The sequence below is a fragment of the Corythoichthys intestinalis genome, chromosome 20, assembly GCF_030265065.1.
Source record: "Corythoichthys intestinalis isolate RoL2023-P3 chromosome 20, ASM3026506v1, whole genome shotgun sequence".
In the NCBI taxonomy this organism is placed as follows: domain Eukaryota; kingdom Metazoa; phylum Chordata; class Actinopteri; order Syngnathiformes; family Syngnathidae; genus Corythoichthys; species Corythoichthys intestinalis.
Genome location: NC_080414.1, coordinates 27,354,757 through 27,378,311, shown reverse-complemented (window position 1 = coordinate 27,378,311; position 23,555 = coordinate 27,354,757). Strand labels below are relative to the sequence as shown.

Genomic DNA, 23,555 nt, shown 5'->3' with positions numbered 1-23,555 from the left:
AATAAATCAACGAATAAGCTGCACTGGACTATTAGCTGCAGGGTTCAAAATGAGGGAAAAAAGTAGTGGCTTATAATCCGAAAATTACGGTATATCTTTTCATGGGACAACACTGACAAAATGACACTTTGACACAATGAAAAGTAGTCTGTGTGCAGCTTTTATAATAGAGTTGATTTATTTTCCCCTCAAAATAACTAAAAATTTAGCATTTAATATCTAAAAGTGAGTACATCCCTTAGAAACTACATCCCTAAATGTCCAAATTGAGTACTGCTTGTCATTTTCCCTCCAAAATGTCATGTGACTCGTTAGTGTTACTAGGTTCAGGTGTGCATAGGGAGCAGGCGTGTTCAAATTTGTAGTGCAGCTCTCACACTCTCTCATACTGGTCACTGGAAGTTCCAACATGGCACCACATGACAAAGAACTCTCTGAGGATCTTAAAAGACATCTTGTTGCACTACATAAAGATGGCTAAGGCTACAAGAAGATTGTCAACATCCTGAAACTGAGCTGCAGCACAGTGGCTAAGATCATGCAGCGTTTTAAAAGAGCAGGGTCCACTCAGAACAGGCCTCAGGTTGGTCATCCAAAGAAGCTGAGCGCACGTCCTGAGCGTCACATCCAAAAGCTTTCTTTGAAAGATCGTCGCAGGAATGCTGTCTGCAATGCTGCAGAGATTGAAGAAGTGGGGGGGTCAGCCTTTTAGTGCTCAGACCATACGCCACAGTCTACATCAAATTGGTCTGTATGGCTGTCACCCCAGGAGGAAGCCTCTTCTGAAGACGGTATACAAGAAAGCCCGCAAACAGTTTGCTGAAGACATGTGAACAAAGCACATGGATTACTGGATGTCCTATGGTCTGATGAGACGAAGATTAATTTGTTTGGTTCGATGGTGTCAAGCATGTGTGGCGGCGAACAGGTGAGGAGTACAAAGATAAGTGTGTCATGCCCACAGTCAAGCATGGGGGTGGGAATGTCATGGTCTGGGGCTGCATGAGTGCCGCAGGTGTTGGAGAGTTACATTCCATTGAGGGAAACATCAACTCCAACATGTACTGTGAAATACTGCAGCAGAGCATAATCCCCTCCCTCCAGAAACCGGGTCGCAGGGCAGTGTTCCAGCTTGACAATGACCCCAAACACACCTCTAAGATGACCACAGCTTTACTGAAGAGGCTGAGGGTAAAGGTGATGGACTGGCCGAGCATGTCTCCAGACTTGAACCCAATAGAACATCTTTGGGGATCCTCAAGCGGAAGGTGGAGGCGCGCAAAGTTCAAATATCCAGCAGCTCCGCAACGTCGTCATGGAGGAGTTGAAGAGCATTCCAGTGGCAACCTGTAAAGCTCTGGTCAACTCCATGCCCAGGAGAGTAAAGTCAATTCTGGATAATAGTTGTGGCCACACAAAATATTGACAGTTGACGTGTTGTATGTTAATATTGACAACTTTCACTATGGGGTGTACTTATTTTTGTGGCCAGGGGTTTAGATATTAATGGCTATATTTTGAGTTATTTTGAGGGGGGGGGGGGGGGGGGAATTCAACTCTATTATATGAGCTGCACACAGACTAATTTTCATTGTGTTAAAGTGTCATTTTGTCAGTGTTGTCCCATGAAAAGATATACTGTACTTAAATATCTGCAGAAATGCAAGGGGTGTACTCACTTTTGTGATACATTGTGTGTATGTGTTTTTTTTAACTCTTTATACCTATTCATCAGTTCATCCTTCCATTTTCTGTGCCAGTTATCCTCATAAGGTTCGCAGGGGTGCTGGAGCCGATCCTAGCTGACTATTGGCAGAAATTGGGATAAACCTTGAACTGGTTGCCAATTAGACTAGGCACAGAAAGAAAATCGAGCATTATCAGACTTATCCTTTTACTCATTTTATTTTTTTATGACTGTGGTCAAACCTGCCTCCTGCGTCAAAGCCGAATTCATGGTAGGCGCTAACGCTAATGCACACCTACATCGCTGCCGTCCTGCCTGCCGCTCTCGCTCTTTGCTGACGTAATTGATACATGAATTCCAATTTTATAGACTTGACAGTTCATACCGCCACCACATTCTGGAAAAATGTGGCCCAGATTTGATTTAAACCATATACAAAAGTGACCCAGATCGGATTTGAAATGGTCCACCTCTATGTCACGTGTCACGTGACGACCGTCAAGTTAATGCCTCATTCGGGTCGGAAATACTGTACATGAAAAAATCGTATTTGTGCGGTCTGAGCTTAGCCTTAGACACACACACACAACGACGCTTACAGTCACACCTATGGACAATCTAGTCTTCAGTTAACCTGTAATGTATGTTTTGGGGATGTGGGAGGAAGCTGGAGACGCTAGAGAAACCCCAAGCAGGCAAGGGGAGTACAGGCAAACTCTACACAGGAAGGTCAGAGCCCGTAGTTGAACCCACGACCTCTGAAACACGTTGCAGACTAGCAAACCAGCAGGCTTCTGTGCCCCCTCATTAAACATTATTAATTTATTGGCTCATTATTTGATTGCTGTATTTTTCAAAAAATGACTTCAGTTCATCCATCCAAATTATATACTGCTACTCCTCACAAAGATTCCGGTTATTGGCTGTCATTGACGGCGATAGACATCCAATTAATTTTGACTGGGAGAAGGTTGGCGGCGAAAAATGGATTGGATGACAAGCGCCATCAATGGAACCGAAATATGAGCCTCTATCTACCCATTAACAGTTCAGATTTAGTATCAGAATATACTTATACAAAGTAATTAGGTTCGCTACAACAGAGCATTCTAGAGAAGTGTACTGCTTTAAGATGGCGCCTGTTTACTAGCACGGCAAAGTCTGTCATTTCGCATCTACTTCTTGGTATATGATCTAACACGGCCGTCTTCTGTCATTTCACATCTAGTTCTAGATATATGTGATATCTACCACAGCCGTATGTTGCAGTATGTTTGTAGCAACTAGCAACTGGGCTCTGTTTGTAGCGGCTGACGGCCGCAGTCAGGTATTGTTTTTTTTTTTTTTTATCTAGCGGCATGAGTTGAACATGATATTTACTCTCGGTCCGTTCCTCTTTGCATCCTGAAGACCGCGCTGACTGTGTTTTATTTCCGCTTTACTTGGTATAATTCAATAATCGGAATTTGGATGTTTGTGAATCGTTCTCGAATCTTCCACGGCCGAATCGCGAATAATCTAAGACTCGGAAATTTCGCACGCCTCTAATTTTTACCCATATTATTAATATTATTACTACTATTATTACCGTATTGTCCCGAATATAAGACGGCCTGATTATAAGACGACCCCCTCTTTTTCAAGACTCAAGTTTGAAAAAGACTTTTTGAACACCAAATTATTTTTTATACAAAAAAATAATTTCAGTACATCTGACACAAATGATTATAACAATATATTTGAGAGAAAAAGCATGTTATTTTGCCTCATTCAAATCTTAATATCTGAACATTTAAATATGTAAACTAAAGCGCAATCACTTTTGTAAATGAATGGCTTCTGGTTTTTGAAATGCAAATAAACCAGTCTATTGTGATAAAACAACAAATTTGGAATAGCTGCATTAACCATCAAAGTGAAGTCTAACTGTAACTGTAGTCTTGGAACAAATCTGAATTAGGAACAACATTGCATTAAAATAATACAAACTGGGGAAACTTGAGAGTAGCTGAGATCTGTCATGACAGAACATCGCTTCAATGATATCTGGCGCATCTAGCGTTGTGAATGGGTATAATGTCTAGACCGCAGATATAAGGCAATCCCCACTTTTTCAGTCTCATTTCAATGCAAAAAACACAGTCTTATATTCGGGCCAATACGCTATATTATTATTACGATTTTTATTCATAATTGATACGTTTTGGGGTTGTGTGGCTTTGTGGTGGAGTAGTTGTCACCCAACCCAGAGTTCGTGGGTTTGATTCTCCGCCCTGATGAACTCGTCTAAGTATCCTTGAGCAAGATACTGAACCCCACATTGCTTCAGGTGCTGCGTCAACACTTGGTGGATAGTGTAAAGCGCTTTGAGGACCTTGAAGTGGCAAGGCGCTATACAAATATAACTCCAGTTACCATTTTGCTCTGTGAAATTGCTATTTGCAATAGCACCAGCAGCATTTATTAAGGATTTAGTGTAGGTTTTCGGACTGTGGGACGAATGAACAGAATTATAATGTATCCTTATGGGAAAATCCTGCTCGACATACGACCATTTCGACTTAAAAACATGGTCCTGAAACGAATTAACTTCGTATGTAGAGGTACCACTGTAATTAGGTTCTTTTTTCACGAGAAATGTAGCCCTGACTCCCGTTTACTCAATCTGTTTGGTCTTATTAATATCCCGTCCCCACCAGACATACACCCCAGATATCAGACCGACATTGAATAAATGTTGATTTTCACTTAAAATCATCAACAGTATGGTGGACATCGAATTTTTCTACGTCAAGTAACATTGAAATATTGTTCTATGGTATGTCAGGCAATGGTTGGGTTAACATTGTTTTATAGTTGATGAACTAATGTTCACAAATAGTTGATTTATGTTTGACCGGGAAATATGATTGAAAAGTCATTAAATTATCGATGAGCGGGCATTTTGGTCGAAATTATTATATATATATTTGTTCCAATATCATTATTAAAATAAAATAAATACATTTTTTATCTGTGTTGTTTCTGACTGTTTTTGCTTGCTCTTTTTTTTAGTCATTTTAGTTTATTTTTTTTACATGATAATGTGCACTTTGAGATTTATTTTTCAAATGTAAAGTGCGTTATAAATAAAATGTATTATTATTATTATTATTATTAATCAAAATGACGTTTAGGTTTTGTAAGGATTTCAACGTTGAAACAACATTAATTGAGGGTGCAAAAGTGACGTTGATTCAACGATATAAGATCGACTGCAGAATGTTGATCCAACATCTTTTCAACGTCGGTCTGCTATCTGGGACCCTTGCCTTAAATATTTCCTAAGTTCTACAAGGTGACTTCAACTTCCACCAGGTTATTGCTGTACTTTAACCCTTGTATTTTATTAGGAGTGGGAAAATCTTGGTACCTCACTATACGATACGATTTGCGATACAAAGCTCATGATAACGATGGTCTGACGATATGGCGATACAACGATTATCGATACATTGGTAAGGAAATCATTCTAGGATATTCTACAAACAACTAATAAACAGAAAAACAAGCTTCTGCTGTGAATTGGAATGTGTTTATCACTTGTAGACGTCCAATCCATTTGAACTGGACATGGACATTACACACAACTGAAGTAGTTCAAGCCTTTTATTGTTTTAATATTGATGATTTCGGCAAAAAAGTCTAGCAAAACCAAAAATCCCTATCTCAAAAAATTAGCATATCATGAAAAGGTACTAAAGAAGCTACTAACCTAATCATGTGAAGCAACAAATTAACTCAAAACCCCTGCAAAAGATTCCTGAGGCTTTTAAAAACTCCCAGCCTGGTTCATTACTCAAAATCACAATCATGGGCAAGACTGCCGACCTGACTGCTGTCCAGAAGGCCATCATTGACACCTTCAAGCAAGAGGCTTAGACACAGAAAGAAATTTCTGAGCGAATAGGATGTTCCCAGAGTGCTGTATCAAGGCACCTCAGTGGGAAGTCTGTGGGAAGGAAAAAGTGTGGCATGAAACGCTGCACAACCAGATGATGTGACCGCACCCTGAGAAAGATTGTGGCGAAGGGCTGATTCCAGACCTTGGGGGACCTGCAGAAACAGTGGACTGAGTCTGGAGTAGAAACATCCAAAGCCACCGTACACAGGTGTGTGCTGGAAATGGGCTACAGGTGCCACATTCCCCAGGTCAAGCCACTTTTGAACCTGAAACAGCGGCAGAAGCGCCTGACCTGAGCTACAGACAAGCAGCACTGGACTGTTGCTCAGTGGTCCAAAGTACTTTTTTTCAGATGAAAGCAAATTTTGCATGTCATTCGGAAATCAAGGTGCCAGAGTTTGGAGAAAGACTGGGGAGAAGGAAATGCCAAAATGCCCGATGTCCAGTGTCAAGTACCCACAGTCAGTGTTGGTCTGGGGTGCCATGTCAGCTGCTGGTGTTGGCCTACTGTGTTTTATCAAGGGCAGGGTCAATGCAGTTAGATATTAGGAGATTTTGGAGCACTTCATGCTTCCATCTGCTAAATGGAGATGAAGATTTCATTTTTCAGCACGACCTGGCACCTGCTCACAGTGCTAAAACCACTGGTATATGGTTTACTGACCATGGCATTACTGTGCTCAATTGGCCTGCCAACTCTCCTGACCTAAACCCCATAGAGAATCTGTGGGATATTGTAAAGAGGAAGTTGAGAGACACCAGACCCAACACTGCGGATGAGCTTAAGGCCGCTATCGAAGCATCCTGGGCCTCCATAATACCTCAGCAGTGCCACAGGCTGATTGCCTCCATGCCACGCCGCATTGAAGCAGTCATTTCTGCAAAAGGATTCCCGACCAAGTATTGAGTGCATAGCTGATATAATTAATTGAAGGTTGACTTTTTTTTTTTGTATTAATAAACACTTTTTTTGTGTTGGTCATATGAAATATGCTATTTTTTTGGGATAGGGATTTTTTGATTTTTCTTGACTTTTTTAATTTATTCATTTATTTTTACCAAAACCATCAATATTAAAACAATAAAAGGCTTGAACTACTTGTGTGTAATGAATCTAAAATATATGAAAGTCTAATGTTTATCAGTACATTACTGAAAATAATGACCTTTATCACAATATACTATTTTTTTTTTCCCAGAAGGACTAGTACATAGTTGAAAATATATCTAGGAGGGTTGAAAGGTGTTGCACATATAGTTTAAGTTAATAGAAACAGTTTATGTTAATTTCCAATTTATACACGTGGCATGCTTTATGACGTTGTCACAATGAAAAGTCATTCATCCTCTTTACCTTTGATGACCAAAACAAAGGCAGACTTAAAAGAGGCTCACTTTCCTAGAGGCCGGTCAGGTACAGCGCACCCGAGCATACCGTCTCTCTCTCCCCACTCGCTGTACTTCCTTCGATGGGACTGGCGTCTGTAACTTAACTCGGGGAGGTACACGAGAAGGTGATGTCGTAAAGTGTTGGTGTCGTAAACCAGGTGCGGATAAGAGGAGGTGAAGGGGAGGGAGGACACGGAGGGGGCGAGGGGGTGAGAGAGGAGGTGACTCTCCGGCAGCATTTAGACACAACGAAAGGATCATGGCGGATGGCCCCAGGTGTAAGCGCAGAAAGCAGGCGAACCCGAGGAGGAACAACGGTGAGTAAAACTACTTCTGACGCCGAGCTTTCCGTTCGGGTGGACAGCGGGGAAGCTGTTGTGTCCCTCAGCTGTTTCAGTGAGAACTTTGGATGCGCCAAAGTGTGTTTTTGTAGTGTCTGAAAGTGCTGTGAAGTAGCAAGTGAGCGCTGTATTGCTGCCTATGTGGTGTACCGTTATACCTGGGTCGCGTCTCGCCCTCCGCCTAGCGGTCCGCTGCACCCGAGACCGTTATTCGCACCTCACCCTTTATAAACGGACACGCTCTTATCTCATGTTAACATTCGTTCAAGTCTCCTGTCTTTTTTGTAGATCCACTATTCACTCGCTTTGAGAACATTCTGTCGAGTTTTAACCCCCTTCACCGGTCCACTGCACCCGAGACCGTTATTCGCACCTCACCCTATTCTAAACGGGCAGCGCTTTTATCCATCTTATTTTGGTTTATTTGTGTACGCGTTTCCATTAAATTATAAGATGCTATTGGACAATTTTGTTCAAAGCGGACCTGTTTCTACCTGGTTGTTACCATTTTTAAAATTCTCGATGTTTTTTTTATTTTATTTTATTCCGCGAGCGACGTTGTGCCTCAGTATATGGATTAATGTTAATCAAACTTGAAAAACAACACACTTTGGTACTTTCTTTCTTTTATGTACTCCGAGCAGGTAACGTTATAAGACACTGTTGCTGCACCGTTGGGCGGAACAACTCGTGTTGCCTTATCGAAGCGAGTCAGCCCTACTGAGCGCCTTCAATAACTTTATCGAATATACCAATAGTTGTTTTTGGTGGTCTTTTTAAAATATAAGTTGTTAAAATGGTTGTTTTTCCTACTTATTTGCAGCAAATCAATCGCCGTTTACTGTTTGAATTGGTATGTTTTGTACATTTTTTCAACGCGTTTTATTGACGTATCTTTCTAAGTATTTCTATAAAGGTAAATGAGGAACCGAAAGCTTATCAGAAACACGCCAAGGTTTGAGTGAGGTTCCGGAGCGCGAGGCACAGCAGCTCACGCGCCTGTTTATGTGTACTGCGCGCAGTCCATATAAGGACAGCGGCGCTCCGGCTGTGGCGTTGGGAATCCTTCTGATTCCACTGGGACAGTTGTCACTTAGCCAGCTTTTAAAACAATATTCTTTATTCGGCGCGTTTGCATGTCACTGTCACAAATACTTGCGCAGCCATAATCACACTTGTATTTTTCCCTGCGGCTTTCGGGTAGATTGACACAAAAAGTAGCTGGCTTCGAAATGTGGGTTCCACTTGCATGCCTTGCATGTCTTTCTGCTTGTAAATGTGGGATATTGACAAGTGGTGCGGTTTGTTTTGCATCATTTGTTGTGTATTGTGCCACCCAGTGTAATACACGTGCCAGTTCATGTTAAAACTAGGGGTGTCAAACGATTACATTTTTTAATCGAGTTAATTACAGCTTCAGAATTAATTAATCGTAATTAATCGCAATTCAAACCATCTATAAAATATGCCATATTTTTCTGTAAATTATTGTTGGAATGGAAAGATAAGACACAAGACGGATATATACATTCAACATACGGTACATAAGTACTATATTTGTTTATTATAACAATAAATCAACAAGATGGCATGACCATTATTAACATTCTGTTAAAGCGATCCATGGATAGAAAGACTTTAGTTCTTAAAAGATAAATGTTAGTACAAGTTATAGAAATTTTATATTAAAACCCCCTCTTAATGTTTTCGTTTTAATAAAATTTGTAAAATTTTCAATAAAAAATAAACTAGTAGCCTGCCATTGTTGATGTCAATAGTTACTTACACAATGCTCACGGGTGTTGAAGCCTATAAAATCAGTCGCACCCAAGCGCCAGCAGAGGGCGATAAAACTCCGAAAAACACAACAAGTACACATTTCACTTTGCTGTCATTTTAATCTGTTTGAGCGGGGCATTTGTGCGTTAATTGCGTCAAATATTTTAACGTGATTAATTAAAAAAAAAAAAATTACCGCCCGTTAACGCGATCATTTTGACAGCCCTAGTTAAAACACACAGAACTTACCTCCGCCACCCATCAGAGGCAAATTTATATAAAAAGTATTTATTCGTTTGTCTTAGGTTTGTGCTAGTTTGTGCTGAAATATTTATTTGTTTGTGCTGCTATCGTTTTTGAAATACAGTAATACCTCGACATACAATCGCTTTGACACAGGATCTTTCCGACATCCGACTTAAAATTCAATTGTTTCTGCATCCGACGACATGCTTGAAATTTAGTGCTGCAACGATTAATCGATTAACTCGAGTAATTCAATTAGAAAAAAAGGTTCAAATTAAATTTTGCTGCTTTGATTATTCGTTTAATTAAAGTGGCGATGTCATGGTTTGTTTTGAAAGTGTTTGCATTTAGTTTCATTGATTTGGGTAGATACACTGCCCTCTAGTGGCAACAGTTAATTTGATGTAACTCATTTCACATGGCTGAATCCAGCTGCTCCCTGTTAAGACCAAGATAAGCTATGTTTTTGTTTGAGCTAATGTTTTTTTAATGCATTCGTAATTTAGTTTATAGGTATATTTAGCCGTTATTTGTGGGTAAAATAAATAAATAAAAAATACTTTTATAGCACAGAAGCTAGCGGACTTTTGCTATGTAAGTTAGCCAATTGTTCTTTTGGTGTACTTAGATCCTCATTTATCTTTTTCTATAGCATTTGAGGCTCAGCTCAGGTATTTAAATTTTTTATGTCCGTTATACGATTACTCGATTATTCGAACTAACTAGTTCATTGATTAATCGATGACTAAAATATTCGATAGGGCTCTATCGAAATTTGACGATTTATGATAGCGCCGCAGTTTCTTTGTTTTCCAGCAAGACGGACGCACGGCGGATTTTCTTGTGAGAGAAATCAACATGGGTTCTAAGAATTTTAGTGCAGGTGGTGAAAAAAAGGAAAAAGGTGAGGCTTACCATTGAAATGAAGAAGGAAATGATACAAAAATATGAGTGTGGTGCGCGCGTCCGTGAACTGGCTCGACATTAATACGGCCGTAGAAGGTCTACGATCTCGACGGTCCTCCTCCGACCTCCATTCAACAGTCTTTTTAAGTTAAGGTGACAGTTATTATTGTAGTAACATTGCCCAAAAAAATCGCCAGCTTTGTTTTTAAGCATTTATTTCTGAACTTCTGCAACACAACATGCCTACTGTACGCTGCATCGGAACAAAGTGAAAGTAAAAAGTCCCCTTCTCACTCTGTCAAGTCAGCCACACATTCGCCACATTAGAACACGATTCGTTACATCATTACAGGTATTATTATTATTACTATTATTATGTTATTATTCCGATTTTTATTCATAATTTGTTTTGCTCTGTGGAACTGCTATTTGCAGTTGTACCAGCAGCATTTATTAAGGATTTAGTGTAGGGTTTCAGGCTGTGGAACGAATTAATGGAATTATAATGTATTGTTATGGGAAAATCCTGCTCGACGGACGACCATTTTTACTTACAAACAAGGTCCTGAAAGGAATTAACTTTGTATGTAGAGGTATCACCGTATTAATACATCTTTTATAGGTTCATCTGAGGTCAACCAGCCCCAGATTTTGAATAAAATGGCTCAAAATTGTGTCAATCGTTTGTGCTAAGTTTGTGCTGTAAAAATTGTCGTTTTTGAGATATTGAGATATTCATTTCGCGTGATGATGTCACCAGTGTTGGTAGTAACAGCATTAGAGTACGGCGTTAATTTTTATCAGTCATGAGTCATATAATTAGTTACTTTTCCCGTCTTTGAAACGCTGTTACCGTAACTGAGGATGTGAATGTGCGCATTACTACAATTTGGGTGAATGACGTGGAAACGTGATGCTAGGTGGCTCGGAGCGTTAGCATGGCATTCGCGCTCTCGCTATAGCATGAGCAATTAGCGTGGCGTGCGTCATCTTAAACTCTCGGGCAACTTTTTTGGAATGAAAAAGAGTTCAATTCAATCAGTTAATATAAACATATTTGATGTGAAAGACGTTATACAATGGATCATGCAATAACGTGTAGAATATGAACAGTAACGTCAGTTACTTTGCCAAGTAACTAATTACTCTTACATTGAGGTAACTGAGTTATTAACTCAATCACTTTTTGGGATAAGTAATTTTTATCTGTAATTACTTTTTTAAAGTCAGATTAACAACACTGGACGTCACGCAACCCCCCATTTATTGAAAAATGGGCCCAAAATGGTGTCATTTGGTTATGCTACATTTGTGCTCGTTTGTGCTGTAAAAATTTTGTTTGTGCTGCTATCGTTTTATAGATATTGGGATATTAATTTAAGGTGATTGAAATCGCAGCTTTTCTGTATCCAACTCCCGCGGCTAAGGGAGCGTACCTACTCTCTCAATAGCAGAGGGGTGTTCCAACAACTAGCACAAACAAAAGGCACCCCTTTGGGTCCATTATGCAGTAAATGGGGGGTTTGAGATATTAATTTCGAGTATAACGTGAATCGCAGCCCCCCATTTACTGCAAAATGGACCCGAAAGGGGTGCCATTTGTTTGTGCTAGTTGTTGGGACACCCCTCTGTTATTTAGAGGGTTGGTATACTCTGTCAGCCGTGAAGGAGGGTCTGCGATTGACGTCATCAGTCAAACTTAATATGTCAATATCTATAAAACGATAGCAGCACAAACAAAAAAAGCACAAACTAGCACAAACGTAGCAAACGAATGTGACCATTTAAGTTGTATCAGCAAAAAATAAGGGGCTGATTGATGTCATCACTCAAAATTAATATCTCAAAAACGATAGCAGCACAAGCAAAACTTTTTACAGCACTAACGAGCACAAACGAAGCAAACGATTGAAAACATTTTTGGCCATTTTTAATGGGGGGCTGGTTGACCTCAGATCGACCAATAAAAGAATTGTAAATATCTTTAAAATGATAGCAGAGCAAATTAAACTTTTTTACAACACAAACAAGCACAAACATAGCACAAACATTCATTCATTTTATATACATTTCGATCTTATGGGGGCCAACTTCACGGAGCAACAGAATTTCTCTAGTGATACAGCATTTAGAACTTAAACACAAATAGTCATTTCCATATAAAGTGATAAATGTATTTAAAAACAAATGCAAATGATGCAGAGCAACAGAGCTACAATGATGACTACAGTATTAATGGCACTGCAGTGATGTGCACATTGGCAATGTGTCACTATGAAATCATGAGTCAACTGTTTTAAGAAGTTAATGGCAAGGTGGAAAAAGCGGCTGGAATGTTTGCTGGTTTTGGTGCATTGCAAGAGCTGGAAAAGTCTGGGATGGGAGTTGTTGTGGGAGGTAACACGTTAAAAAGCATGTTTCTCTCTTGTTGTTTCCATTGGTAATTCGTCAGTGTAATGCAGAAGTGTCTTCTTTTTTCCGCTGTCGTCGAAGCTTGGTATGAGGCGTGTTCACTTTGCTGCTTCGTCTCTGGAGATTGGGTGTAATTGTGTGGACACACCTTAGATAACTGCATAGTTGGACTTTTTTTTTTTTGGTGACAGTTCATTTAGAAGAGAGTTTCACAAACTTGGAGTTTGTATATAATCATCAAGTAGGTTTTTAAAATGCATGTTTTTTGGCAGCACCCTTCATTGATATAAAACAAACAAAGTCATTTTGATTTAGGGAAACACTGCTTAACAAAAAATTCAGAATGTGTACTCGTCCCTTTAAATCGACAGGCTATTACGCAGGCCTATTGATATTTAAAGTCCGTGACCAGGCAGATGTCTTGTCTGTTACTTTGACCTCATTTGCATTTGCTTTATTGGCCATGCTTCCTATAACCTTGTGACCTGTCATGCAAATCAACTTATTTCCCATGAAAAGTTTAGTTTCATGTGACTCTTATAGAAATGCAAAATCCCCTATTTTAAAACAGTGTATTTTGATAAAATTGGATGTAGTCATTTTTTGGAAAGTTATAATTACGCCCAGTCTATGATGGTCAGTGGCTTCAGCCAGGTTGCTCGCCATCAGGTTTTGCAGAGATCAAGGTGAGCTCCATTCCCTGTTGTAAACAGAGAGGTGTTAACAGCTCGCAGGATGACAGGTGTTTGCAATTGGTGGGATACTACTGCTCCCTTTGTCGCTTCTCTCCATTCCGCTCCCCTCGGGAATAGTCACCATTCCCCGCAATGGTAATTTAACACAGCAATTTGGGAATAGAGGAATGTGACCGGTGTTAACATTCTTTGCAAAAATAAACAGGGCGTCACCGAGATGAGTTTTGGACTCTTTCTCAATAGCTGTTGCATCAAAACATTAAATAAAGTGCAATCCTTCTTTCCTACGCACTTTTTTTCATTCTGATGAATCACCCATCAAATAAAGAAAATGAGGTCGGTACTTGGCATATACTTGTGATGTTGAGCACTTGTTTATTGGATTGATAAAACTTCAGCTACGGAGTGAGCTGGGCTCTGTCACCACGCCTAAAGACTTTTGAATACAACCACATGCTGTAAGTTTGCATGGGAACAATAAAAGCCGTGGATACAGTTTGTCAAGTGAAACAAGTAATGGCATCCGAGGAGGTGGAGATTGGCTATGTAGCTCCACAGGCTCACTGTAGTGCTTTTAAAGACGTGTTTACATTTAAATGGTCCACCCCTGTTGTGTGAAGACTTCAGCAGAGGAGGAAATATTTCATTTATCTCACATCTTTTCACTTACTTCCCAATGCGGCAACTTCATTTGAAAGTGCCAAGTAAGAAGAAATCGCCCCACCTCCGCACACTCGCCACCCTCCCCGAGCTTCTTTTATTTTGGGGCGAGCGAGAGGAGGCGAAGGGGTTAAGACACAGTAGCCAGGGGTGCTGTTGATTGCCCCCTGACCTAGGCACCCAACGTGCCTGGAGTATGACTTCACTTTCCTCCCCTGTGCCATTGTGAGGCTTCCAGCATGTCCAATTGTGTTTGTGTTTAAGTCTGTTCAATGAAAGGGGAAGAGCGGGGAGGAGAGGGAGGGAGTTTTGGAGCCCTCGGCCCTTTCTCCTCGCCCTCCTTCTCTCTGTCCATTCTTTGGTGACCCCTTAAATTGTGGGCTATGTGTTCCCCGTGGGCCGGCAAGTGGGGGATGGATGGAGTTGGTGAGAAGCGGCTGAGGTGTCCAAAGACATTTAGAACAGGTGACAGCTGAAAGACCCGTGATGGCAGATAAAAAGCATGACACATGGCAGCAGCACTCTCATACAGTAGATAAAGGCGGCGTGTCAGAGTTATACTTAATCTCATGTCGGTAACATTTTTAGGTGGAATGTTTTACGGCTAACTGTTATTGTCAAGGTAGGAGAATTACTTTACTCAGTGGGCTGCTCCTTGAAATTACAATTATATGATGTACGATCCCACCTCTGTTAAGGCTGCTTAATGATTAGCTGCCCCCATAGAGGCAGAGAGCATTAGCCTATAAAAAGGTGCTCTTCCTGCATAAAGGAGGAGTTTTAAACCCAGAGTCAGTTTCAGTAACCCCCTTAACTGTGCTTGGATGTGCTTTATTGTGGTTTGTGTAGTTGAATGCGTAAATGAACCATTGTGTGTTGAGGCTTTAGTGAGAAAGCCTGAGGAGAAAGAGCCTAGTTACCTTTGCAGTTAGCCTGCTCTACCTCATTCACTTTCAGTGGCAGAAGAAAAGGCCCATTCAGCAGGCCTGGCATGGGGAGGGAGAGCCCTTTTCACACTGGGCTTGTGGGAAATTTCTCCTCCATACTGTGCATGCCATTTGCATATGACCCATTCTTTTCCAGAAGGTCCCCGCGAGGGAAGAATCCGTGGAACGTAAGCAGAATTCATCAAATCCTTCCCACACAGCCTAAGGCCCTGAAGGACCCACATTGTACCACTCTGACATTTTTATCTTGTAAATGTAGCTTACAGCTAAGTCACGCTTGTTTCCCGTACAATCTGCTCATTACATTTCCATCCTGTGTATTTTAGTGGGCGCACTGGTGGTGCCCAACATGCTGTTTTTAGCACACTGGTGAAGGCTTAATATGGCCCAGTAGACAGGAGTTTCACTGAATCTCAAGCATGAGCTCTGAGGACAATGTGACAGGGAGGGGGCGCACACCTTGGGCCCTCCCCGAATGAGGGTGACGTACCCATCCGTGGACCGGCAACAGTGTTTCTGAAAGGCTAGTAATATCCTGGAGTTTGTGGGTTGCGGTGGGGGTAGCTTGTAGCGACGCGTCAGCTTGATGAGCTGAACAAAACAACAGCCGTTGCGCACAAGCAAAACGTGCCCCCCTCTTCCTTTCAGGAGAAGCATTCGCTACTTCTTCCCAGAGCAAAGCCTCACACCCAGCTTGTTGTGTATAGTCAACTATGTCAGACCACTTTTTGGAAATAAACTAATCAAAGAGAACATTATCGTGAAATCAAAGAGTCAGTTGACTGGAAATTCTGTGGCAATCAATAAAATGCATTTTCAGCTAACAATAGGTGACCCAATAAAAATAAATTGATGCGTGACCCCTTTTGGGCCCCCGGCTCTATGCTTGGGAAACTGTCAAAGACAAGAACGGCCCTGATACAGGCACACATAGTAATGTGGGCAGCGCAGCACCGGAAGCAGAGCTCACTTAAGTGGATCATGTAAGCCTGACACCAAAGCAGTGAGTCATGGGCACAGGTGGGGTCGCAAGATGACTTCAGCTACACAAAACTTGCCAATATTTCTTGAATTTTCTTCCCTCTCAATTCTCGGCCGCCTCCAACAGGTGCAAGGGTGAGATAATGTTCTCGAGTGATGTGTGTACTTAAGGAGTGATTACCTCTTAATTGCTGTCCTTAGTGGTATAAGGAGTACAATCGCATATTATGTATGGTGTCCCAAGTTGTGCTTTCTATGTTTATTTTTAATCACGCATTTGGTAGGCCAACAGTTATTCCCTTTGGGTCTGTCTGCAGTCCTCTCCTTGACCACCCCCCATCATTACTGCCACCTCCTTTCTCTCCCCGCCTGCCCATCCATCCGTCCGTCCCCTCCCTCTTGCTTGTGGTCCTCAGTGGAGCGGTTAATGAAAAAGACTGGACAGACACAATAGGCAGAAGGCGGGCTCAGTAAGGCGCTCACGCCAGCTTGTGTTGTGTGAAGCAAAAGCTCTTTAGGGCAAACCTCTGCCAGAGCATCACTTCAGAGCACCTGACTGTCAGTTTGTCAACTTTTTTCTTTCACAAAGACGTTTGTCGGCTAGCCCCCTCTAATGTGCTTGACCTTATTATAGTCCCACAGTGGCTCGGTCCACAGGGATGAAATTGGATGACATCAGATGAGAAGTAATCCGTTGCTGTGCATTGTGCTTTGAACACAGCCTAGTGGCTGGCTTTTTGCCAGCCCATTATGATGACCATATTGATTTTCCTCTCCATAGCACACACAACTGATAATGGCCCTCCTGAGGGGGCACACATTCATATTCACACACCGATTCCAGTTGCGCAGCCCGACTTTGATGTCCCAAGGGTCGCAATGACTAACAAATCGAGAGTACTCCTGTGTCCCCCCGAGCTTGTACACTGAACGAGGCAGGCTAGGCGAGAGCCGTATGACAGCTCAAGCAAAGAAAACCTTAGTCACCCTGTTTGTTAGTCAGAAAAAGGGCCGTCTGCTATGCTGAATGTCAACATGGATAAACATCCACACGGGATTAATGAGAGGAGAATGGTGTGCCTGAAAGCAGAGGGAGGGTGTAATAGAGGGAGGCACGGAGTAACCGCGTCGCCCCATTTAACCCATAAGTATTTTTTGGAGCTCCGAGTGGCCCCGGAGTGTGACCCCAATCTAAGAAAGCCTAGGCACAACCGCTGCTGTAAATACTGTATGCTTTAGTGTGTGCTTATGAATTAGAAATACAAAGCAGGGTAGAAAGTGTTTTACGGGATTGTAGTATTCATTTGCCGTTTAAGCATCTTAACTGTTCCTTAATCACTACCCAGACTGATTGACCCATTTAAATATGTTGTCAACAGTCAGTTTTACATGCTTCTGGAATTTGGCTTTACCTATGCCTTGTCTCAATTCTTTCTGCTCAACCACTGACTAGGTATCACTTGTTCCAACCAAATAAGGACATGGCGTCTTAGTACACAATACATATAAATGTAGCAGGATGACAAGGGATGATACTCAAGCTATTTTACATCTTTTACTCATGCTGACGAACAAGCACCCCTCCGCCCTCGCCTCCCAGTGACTCTGGCGCCAGTGCTTTTGCCTGTGAGTCAATGAAGCATGGCCTTTAATTGATTATGTTCTGAGTTGTACAACACTATTAATTAGCGCTTCTTCGTCACTTGTTTGTTTTGTCCTTCTGTTCTCATCATAATAACCTTCATTAGCTTTCTAAGATGTTAGCTCAGCGGCAGTGCAATTTAACATCCCTGCACATTACGGCCTTAACATTTTCAGCTATTCTCATTGTTTTCCCTCATAAACGCTCTTGCTCATTGGCTTGTTCTAGAGGCCCCCAAGTAGTCTTTCTTCCTACCCCTCTCTTGTTCTCTTATTGCAGTCTGTAGCAGCTGCTTGGCTCGGATTCTCCAACACCAGCAGGTGCTGTAGGCATGCAGCTTCTCAGCTATACACCACTCATAAATAACACCTGACTAAAGTATGAGAGAGCTACAGCTACAGCCAGAGTGAGGTAGAGAGGAGATTGAAAGTTTCCTCTGGCAACAGAACAGGGTGTGCCTCATGGTCGAAAGCTGGCATTCCAAATGGAGAGCGGAATGTGGGCTTTTTTATTTTAAGTGTGTTTCTCATTCTTCTGCAGTGTGTGCCCCTCCCCGATGCTAGAATTCAATAAAGCCCTTTCAAGCAAATATCTAGTAGATACATCTTTTTAAGCACAAGGCTCTCGCTAAGTGACTGTAAGGAGGAACTTGAATTTGGAGGAAGGAAGCACTACTTTTTATTTAATTAAGGTGTAAGAGCTTGGAACAATGTTAATTATCCTTTAAAAGCAACTGAAGGGGTCAGAAAATAAAGTATATGCACACTTTTTTCATCATCGCTAATGAACCAGCACTAAGAATAAATGAATACACAAATCACCTCAAATCAAGGACCTTTATTATAATCTCTATCAAATGCTGGCAGTCGCTTTGCTACTAATTGCTTGTCAAATCCTCAAATGCTAAACACACATCCGGTTTCATCCAAAGTTATTGATCAGCCTCTTGCGGCGAAGGTTACTTTGTCATTTTCTCTCGCCTCGCCTTGAACAAAACCAGGAAGTGTGTGGGAGATTACGGCCCAGGATGCAACCTGAAAGCCCTTTATCTCTGTGAAAACAAGAAGCTTCCTGCGGCCCTGCTCCCATCCAGCCTACCACCCCTTCTCCTCCTACACTAACCCGGCCCCCAGCACCTGTGGCAACCTATTTAAGGTTCCTCATTAGCGGCTGTGAGGGCCACAAACCAGGATGTTTTGGTACACAAAAGTTATGGATTATAAAACAAATCATGACAAACATGGATTATTTCCTGACATACTATTAAAGTAAATGACACAAACACAATGAGAGAAAGCAGATTATGTTAGCATCAAGTGATAAGAGATGATTTCACATCTAATGTCAACTCCTTGATCTTTGTTTGCACATGTGGAGGTTGTTGAGCGATGGTTTATAACAAACTATTGATACGGTTTGCCATTGTAGTATCATAATTTCCTAAATATATATACCGTAATTTCCTGAATATAAGGCGCACCCGTGTGTAATGCGCACCCCAAATTTACTTGTAAAATCTAGGGGAAATTATTGTACCCATTTATAACGTGCACCCTAGTTTTAGCACCAATAAATAGAAGAATACAAGAAAACAGACCTCGTGTACAGATACAGAAATGTCATTTTACTGACTGGTGAAACACAGCACAAGCATAGCACATTGGTAGTTCAAAACATTACCATAAACTGATAATATTTACGGTAATAATATGATTTGACAACTTCTCCAATTTACCAGAATCTAGGAGAAAACAAAACAGATGTGACTTTTCTTTTAAAGGCTGCTGTATAACTTGCTCGTTTCATCATGATGAATAAATGTTTCTACCAAGGATTGATACGGTAAAATAAAAGTGGGGACTGAAGTCGGAAAACGGAAAAAGCGCATCGCTGTGGACTGTAACAAGAGGAACTATTGTTATTTGAGTTTGAGTTTCCCGAGGGACGGACATAGTTGACGGACACAGAAACTCTGTGTTATGTTACGTTTGTTATGGTCCGAGTTGCCGAGTTGCAATAAACGTTGACTCAAATGAGTTCAAGAAACTAAATTCTGTGCTTTATGAAGAGTGAAAAAAGCAGAATTTAACACAGACGAAATCATTCGACCAATTAGTATGGTATTACCGAAACAAGTATTACCGAAACAAAATGGTGACGTCATGTACCTTAATGGTCGGCAACGGATCGCCGCATACGTTTTCTTCAACACAACATGGCCGTGTCAATAAAAAAAAATCTGTCTTTAGATATATATATATGATATATAATGTATATTTCTGTCTCCATCCATGTACATGTGTATAATGCGCATCCATGATTTTACAAGTTGATTTTGGAAAAAAAAGTGTGCGTTATATTACGGGAAATTACGGTATGTAACCGGTCTGCATAGAACCGCGCCGCACGACGCAATCCGTCCCCCATGTCTAGGTCAGGACTCGTATCTCTGCTGCACGGCGTGTCCAGCATGACGGGAGAACGTGCTAGCCGTCAAGCCAAAAGCCCTGGCTAGCAGCTCTAGCCAACAGCGCGCTCTCTTGAAGGCATCGGGAGGACGTTTTCACATGCAACGCATACAACAGACCTGCATACACCCGTTACATATACACCAGTTTGGGCAAAACAACCGGAAATATCCCGTCCACCATTGCTGGGGTGTGCTGGCCGCAGCACATACAACTAGCAGATGCTAGAGTTGCCAACCGTCCATTGAAAAATGGCATCGTCCCGTATTCAGGAACAAATGTACGCGTCCCGTATTAAGCTTACAAGGGACATTCATCAGCTGATAAAGACGTGTCACACCTAAACCAGTGAAACTCTGATTAAGGTGGAAGTACACGCCGAAAAATATCAGGTAAATAAAACAACGTGAAACGTTTGTCTGTGATAAAAGAAAAATTTCACTCATCTATAAGTCTAGACAAAATTAACTTCGCACAATTATTACAAGAGACACGCTCTGTCCTGTATTGTCTTGATAGGGAACGCATTCCCCTGCCTCTCCTGTTTTCTGACCAATGAGCTGACAGAACAATGGCAATCCCTCTCATCTCACTGGTCGAGTTACTGTGGGTTGTCATTATAATACCGGAAGACAACATCGAGTGTGTGAGATAAGAAGTTTGAGTGAAGCTTGAGTAAAAAGTACAATTAAAATGATCATTTGTTATATTGTTATTCTCTGTGAACTTTATTTTCACTATTTTTGTATTATATATTGTGTTCTGTCGATTTCGTTTGCATTTTTCACATTATATTTGGAGTGATCATTTGCGAAACTGTTTATTGTTGAGGGGACTTTGAATGAACCTCAGTTTATGTTTGCACGTTTAGAAAAGTATTACAAATACATTGCCAATAAGTATTGATTTTGATGTGCTTAGATCACTCAAATATGCACCTAATTCAAGTTTGAGTAAAAGTGTTATATTTCTGAATTAATTAAAAAACAAAAAAAAACTTTTCAAATACAAAAAAAAAAATATCGACGGTATTCAGGCCGGCCGGCTCTAACAATGAGGTGTTCCTTTTATTTTAAGGGAGTTGGGAGCCCTAGCAGCAGCTAATGTTACTGTTTACATTGACTGACGCTGGGCTGCTACTGAGGTGTGTTAATACCTCACTGATGGCGGCCATCTCTAGAGAGCAACGTCCACAAATGTCTACTTGGATTAGTCTGTATATAATGCAACGAGGAAAAATGCTGTTGCATAAAACTTAAAATTACCTTTGAAAAACGTTCTATATCCTGCTAAGTGGAACCAAACATTTACACACTTCATTATATTTCCATTGCGTTGTCAAAATATGTTAGACTAACCCGTCACATTTCAGTACATGTCAATGTCATCCTCAATTGGAAAGTAAGACACACGACTGACTGGTTTATTTCAACTCTGTGTTTTCGACCACAGCTTCCAACTTCAAATAGTTCAGCTGATCAAGCGGTGATCAAATACAGTATTTGCTATCTCCCAATGTTATCTTCATAAGCTACAACTTGAGCCTTGTAGAACACCCCCTCGCTCTATTGAGTTGCTGCCACAGCTGGCAATGGTGCTTGGTCTTGACAGTAGCCTGTGCAGAATTTCAATGACCCAGGTCCTCCCGCCTCCCTCTTTATTATGCGATTGCTGCTAACTGGCTCCTATTCACTTCTATGTCCCGACTTCCCAAAGGGACCTAGACAAACAAGAGCTATTGAGCCACTGAAAAACCCACCCCCTGCTTGCCTCGGTCACTCCAGTTTCAGTGCCAGGCTGCAGCGCGTCTTTCTTGCCACGGGTGCCAGCAGCAATGGGCATCGTGCCACTGATTCTTCTACTCCTCACAGTCTTCTTTTAAAGGGATTAAACATAGACTTAACTGAGTAGACTGATAAATGACTGTCGTTAATGTAACATCTGAATGATGAGGAAAGCTGGAACAGTGTTTGTTTGTGTCTTTGTCAACTTCACCAAAAGTGTGTCTGTGTTCCAATGCGATGTGTGCGCGAGGGAGAACTCACTTATCTGTAGGTGTGGTGTTGGTTGCAGGGTGATTGCAGGCTGACTTCCTGTTGTTACAGTACATCAGGGGGGATCACGGGTGGGGGATGCTCCCATGAGATTACCCCGTGAGAGTCACATGATGGTTAGGGCTGTAATGTATTTCAAGACAAAGCTGTTTATTTTCCCTGTTTGTGGTTCATTTCATAAGCAATCTGTCTGAGTGGATTTCTGACCTCCACCTGAATACTAGCTCAGTATCAATCCCACCTTCCCTCCTTCTTTCTAATCAGCAAATCTTAAAGGAAAATCACTTCAGTCCCTGTGGTGCCTAATCATTCTCTTGAAGTTGATTTGTTTGTTTATGGAAAAGAAAACACTTTCACAGACATTTATTGTTTAAAAAAGGCTTTTAAATGCTAAATTCAAACTTTTCAGAAAAAAACGAACATATTCTCTATTGCTTAAAAGTTCATCATTTTGGGCTTTAGCATTACTGCAGATTTCATGTGGATTGGGATTTTTTTAAATAAGGTTTTGGTGTGGACTGTTTGTTATTAGGCTAAAAGTTCCATGCATGAGAAACCAAAAAGTGTTGGTAAGCAGGGAGGAGTTTCCAATGTGGTCTGCCTTCATCGCTCCCTGGCTTGCCTGCTAATTCAAAGCAGTGCCCTTCTGATCGAACGTCTGTCTGATGAAGCTAAAGCTATTGAATCAGGATTGAGGTCCAGCAGGTTGTGGCAGCAATGCAGTCTAGACAGGTCGAAAGGTGAGCCCATGAATCCAACGTGATTCAAATCTTTCGGAATCTCACCTCTCAGATGGTCCTGCCTGCTGATGTGTAACGGCATCTGCTCCTCTGGAGTTTGTAAGGGTCAGCTCTTCAGGAGGACTGAATGAGTTACTCAGGGCGCTGCACATTATTATGGACGTACACAATGAATCTTAAGTGCACTCTCAGAAATAACATTAGAGATGAGTGAAGCATACACCCTGGAAACAAGGTAGCAGGTTTGTATTTGGGTCAGGCTTTATCTAGCCTTCTTCATAGGAAAGGGCATAGGCCCAGGGCAGGATTCCACATAATAATTGTATTGTGCCATGACAGATAACAGTGATGTAAAGCTGTTTATTGTTGGCGATGAGTCTATTCAACACAGTCATGCTCTTTCTCTTGTCCTTGGAGAGCTTATCCCTGAGGCAGCAGTGGCTATGTTTTTATTAAAGTCTGGCTTTAAATGGACCAGATCCTCTGATCGACAAGCAGATTAACCAACTAATAAAACATACATCACAATCTCACAGATAGTCTGCCCCTGAGACTCTTGCTATTAATATACAAATATGGAGGATTACTGTCTGCTTGTGTCCGTGGTTGAGGAAAAGGGATTAAGGTCCTCTCGTCCTGCTCCAGACAGATTGGATTTAATATGT

The 23,555-nt window shown here is 41.4% G+C and overlaps 2 protein-coding genes across 2 annotated transcripts in view; one reads left to right on the top strand and one right to left on the bottom strand.

The window, feature by feature from the left end:
• The window catches only part of znf438 (zinc finger protein 438), a 195,556-nt gene that overhangs the window by 120,265 nt on the left and 51,736 nt on the right, over positions 1-23,555 (bottom strand). The window lies entirely within an intron of this gene.
• zeb1b (zinc finger E-box binding homeobox 1b) overlaps positions 7,099-23,555 on the top strand; it is a 116,779-nt gene continuing 100,322 nt past the window's right edge. The window contains exon 1 of the mRNA XM_057824600.1: positions 7,099-7,336. Within this exon, the coding sequence (XP_057680583.1) occupies positions 7,279-7,336 (58 nt within the window). The 5' untranslated portion in view covers positions 7,099-7,278. The remainder of the gene's footprint in view (positions 7,337-23,555) is intronic.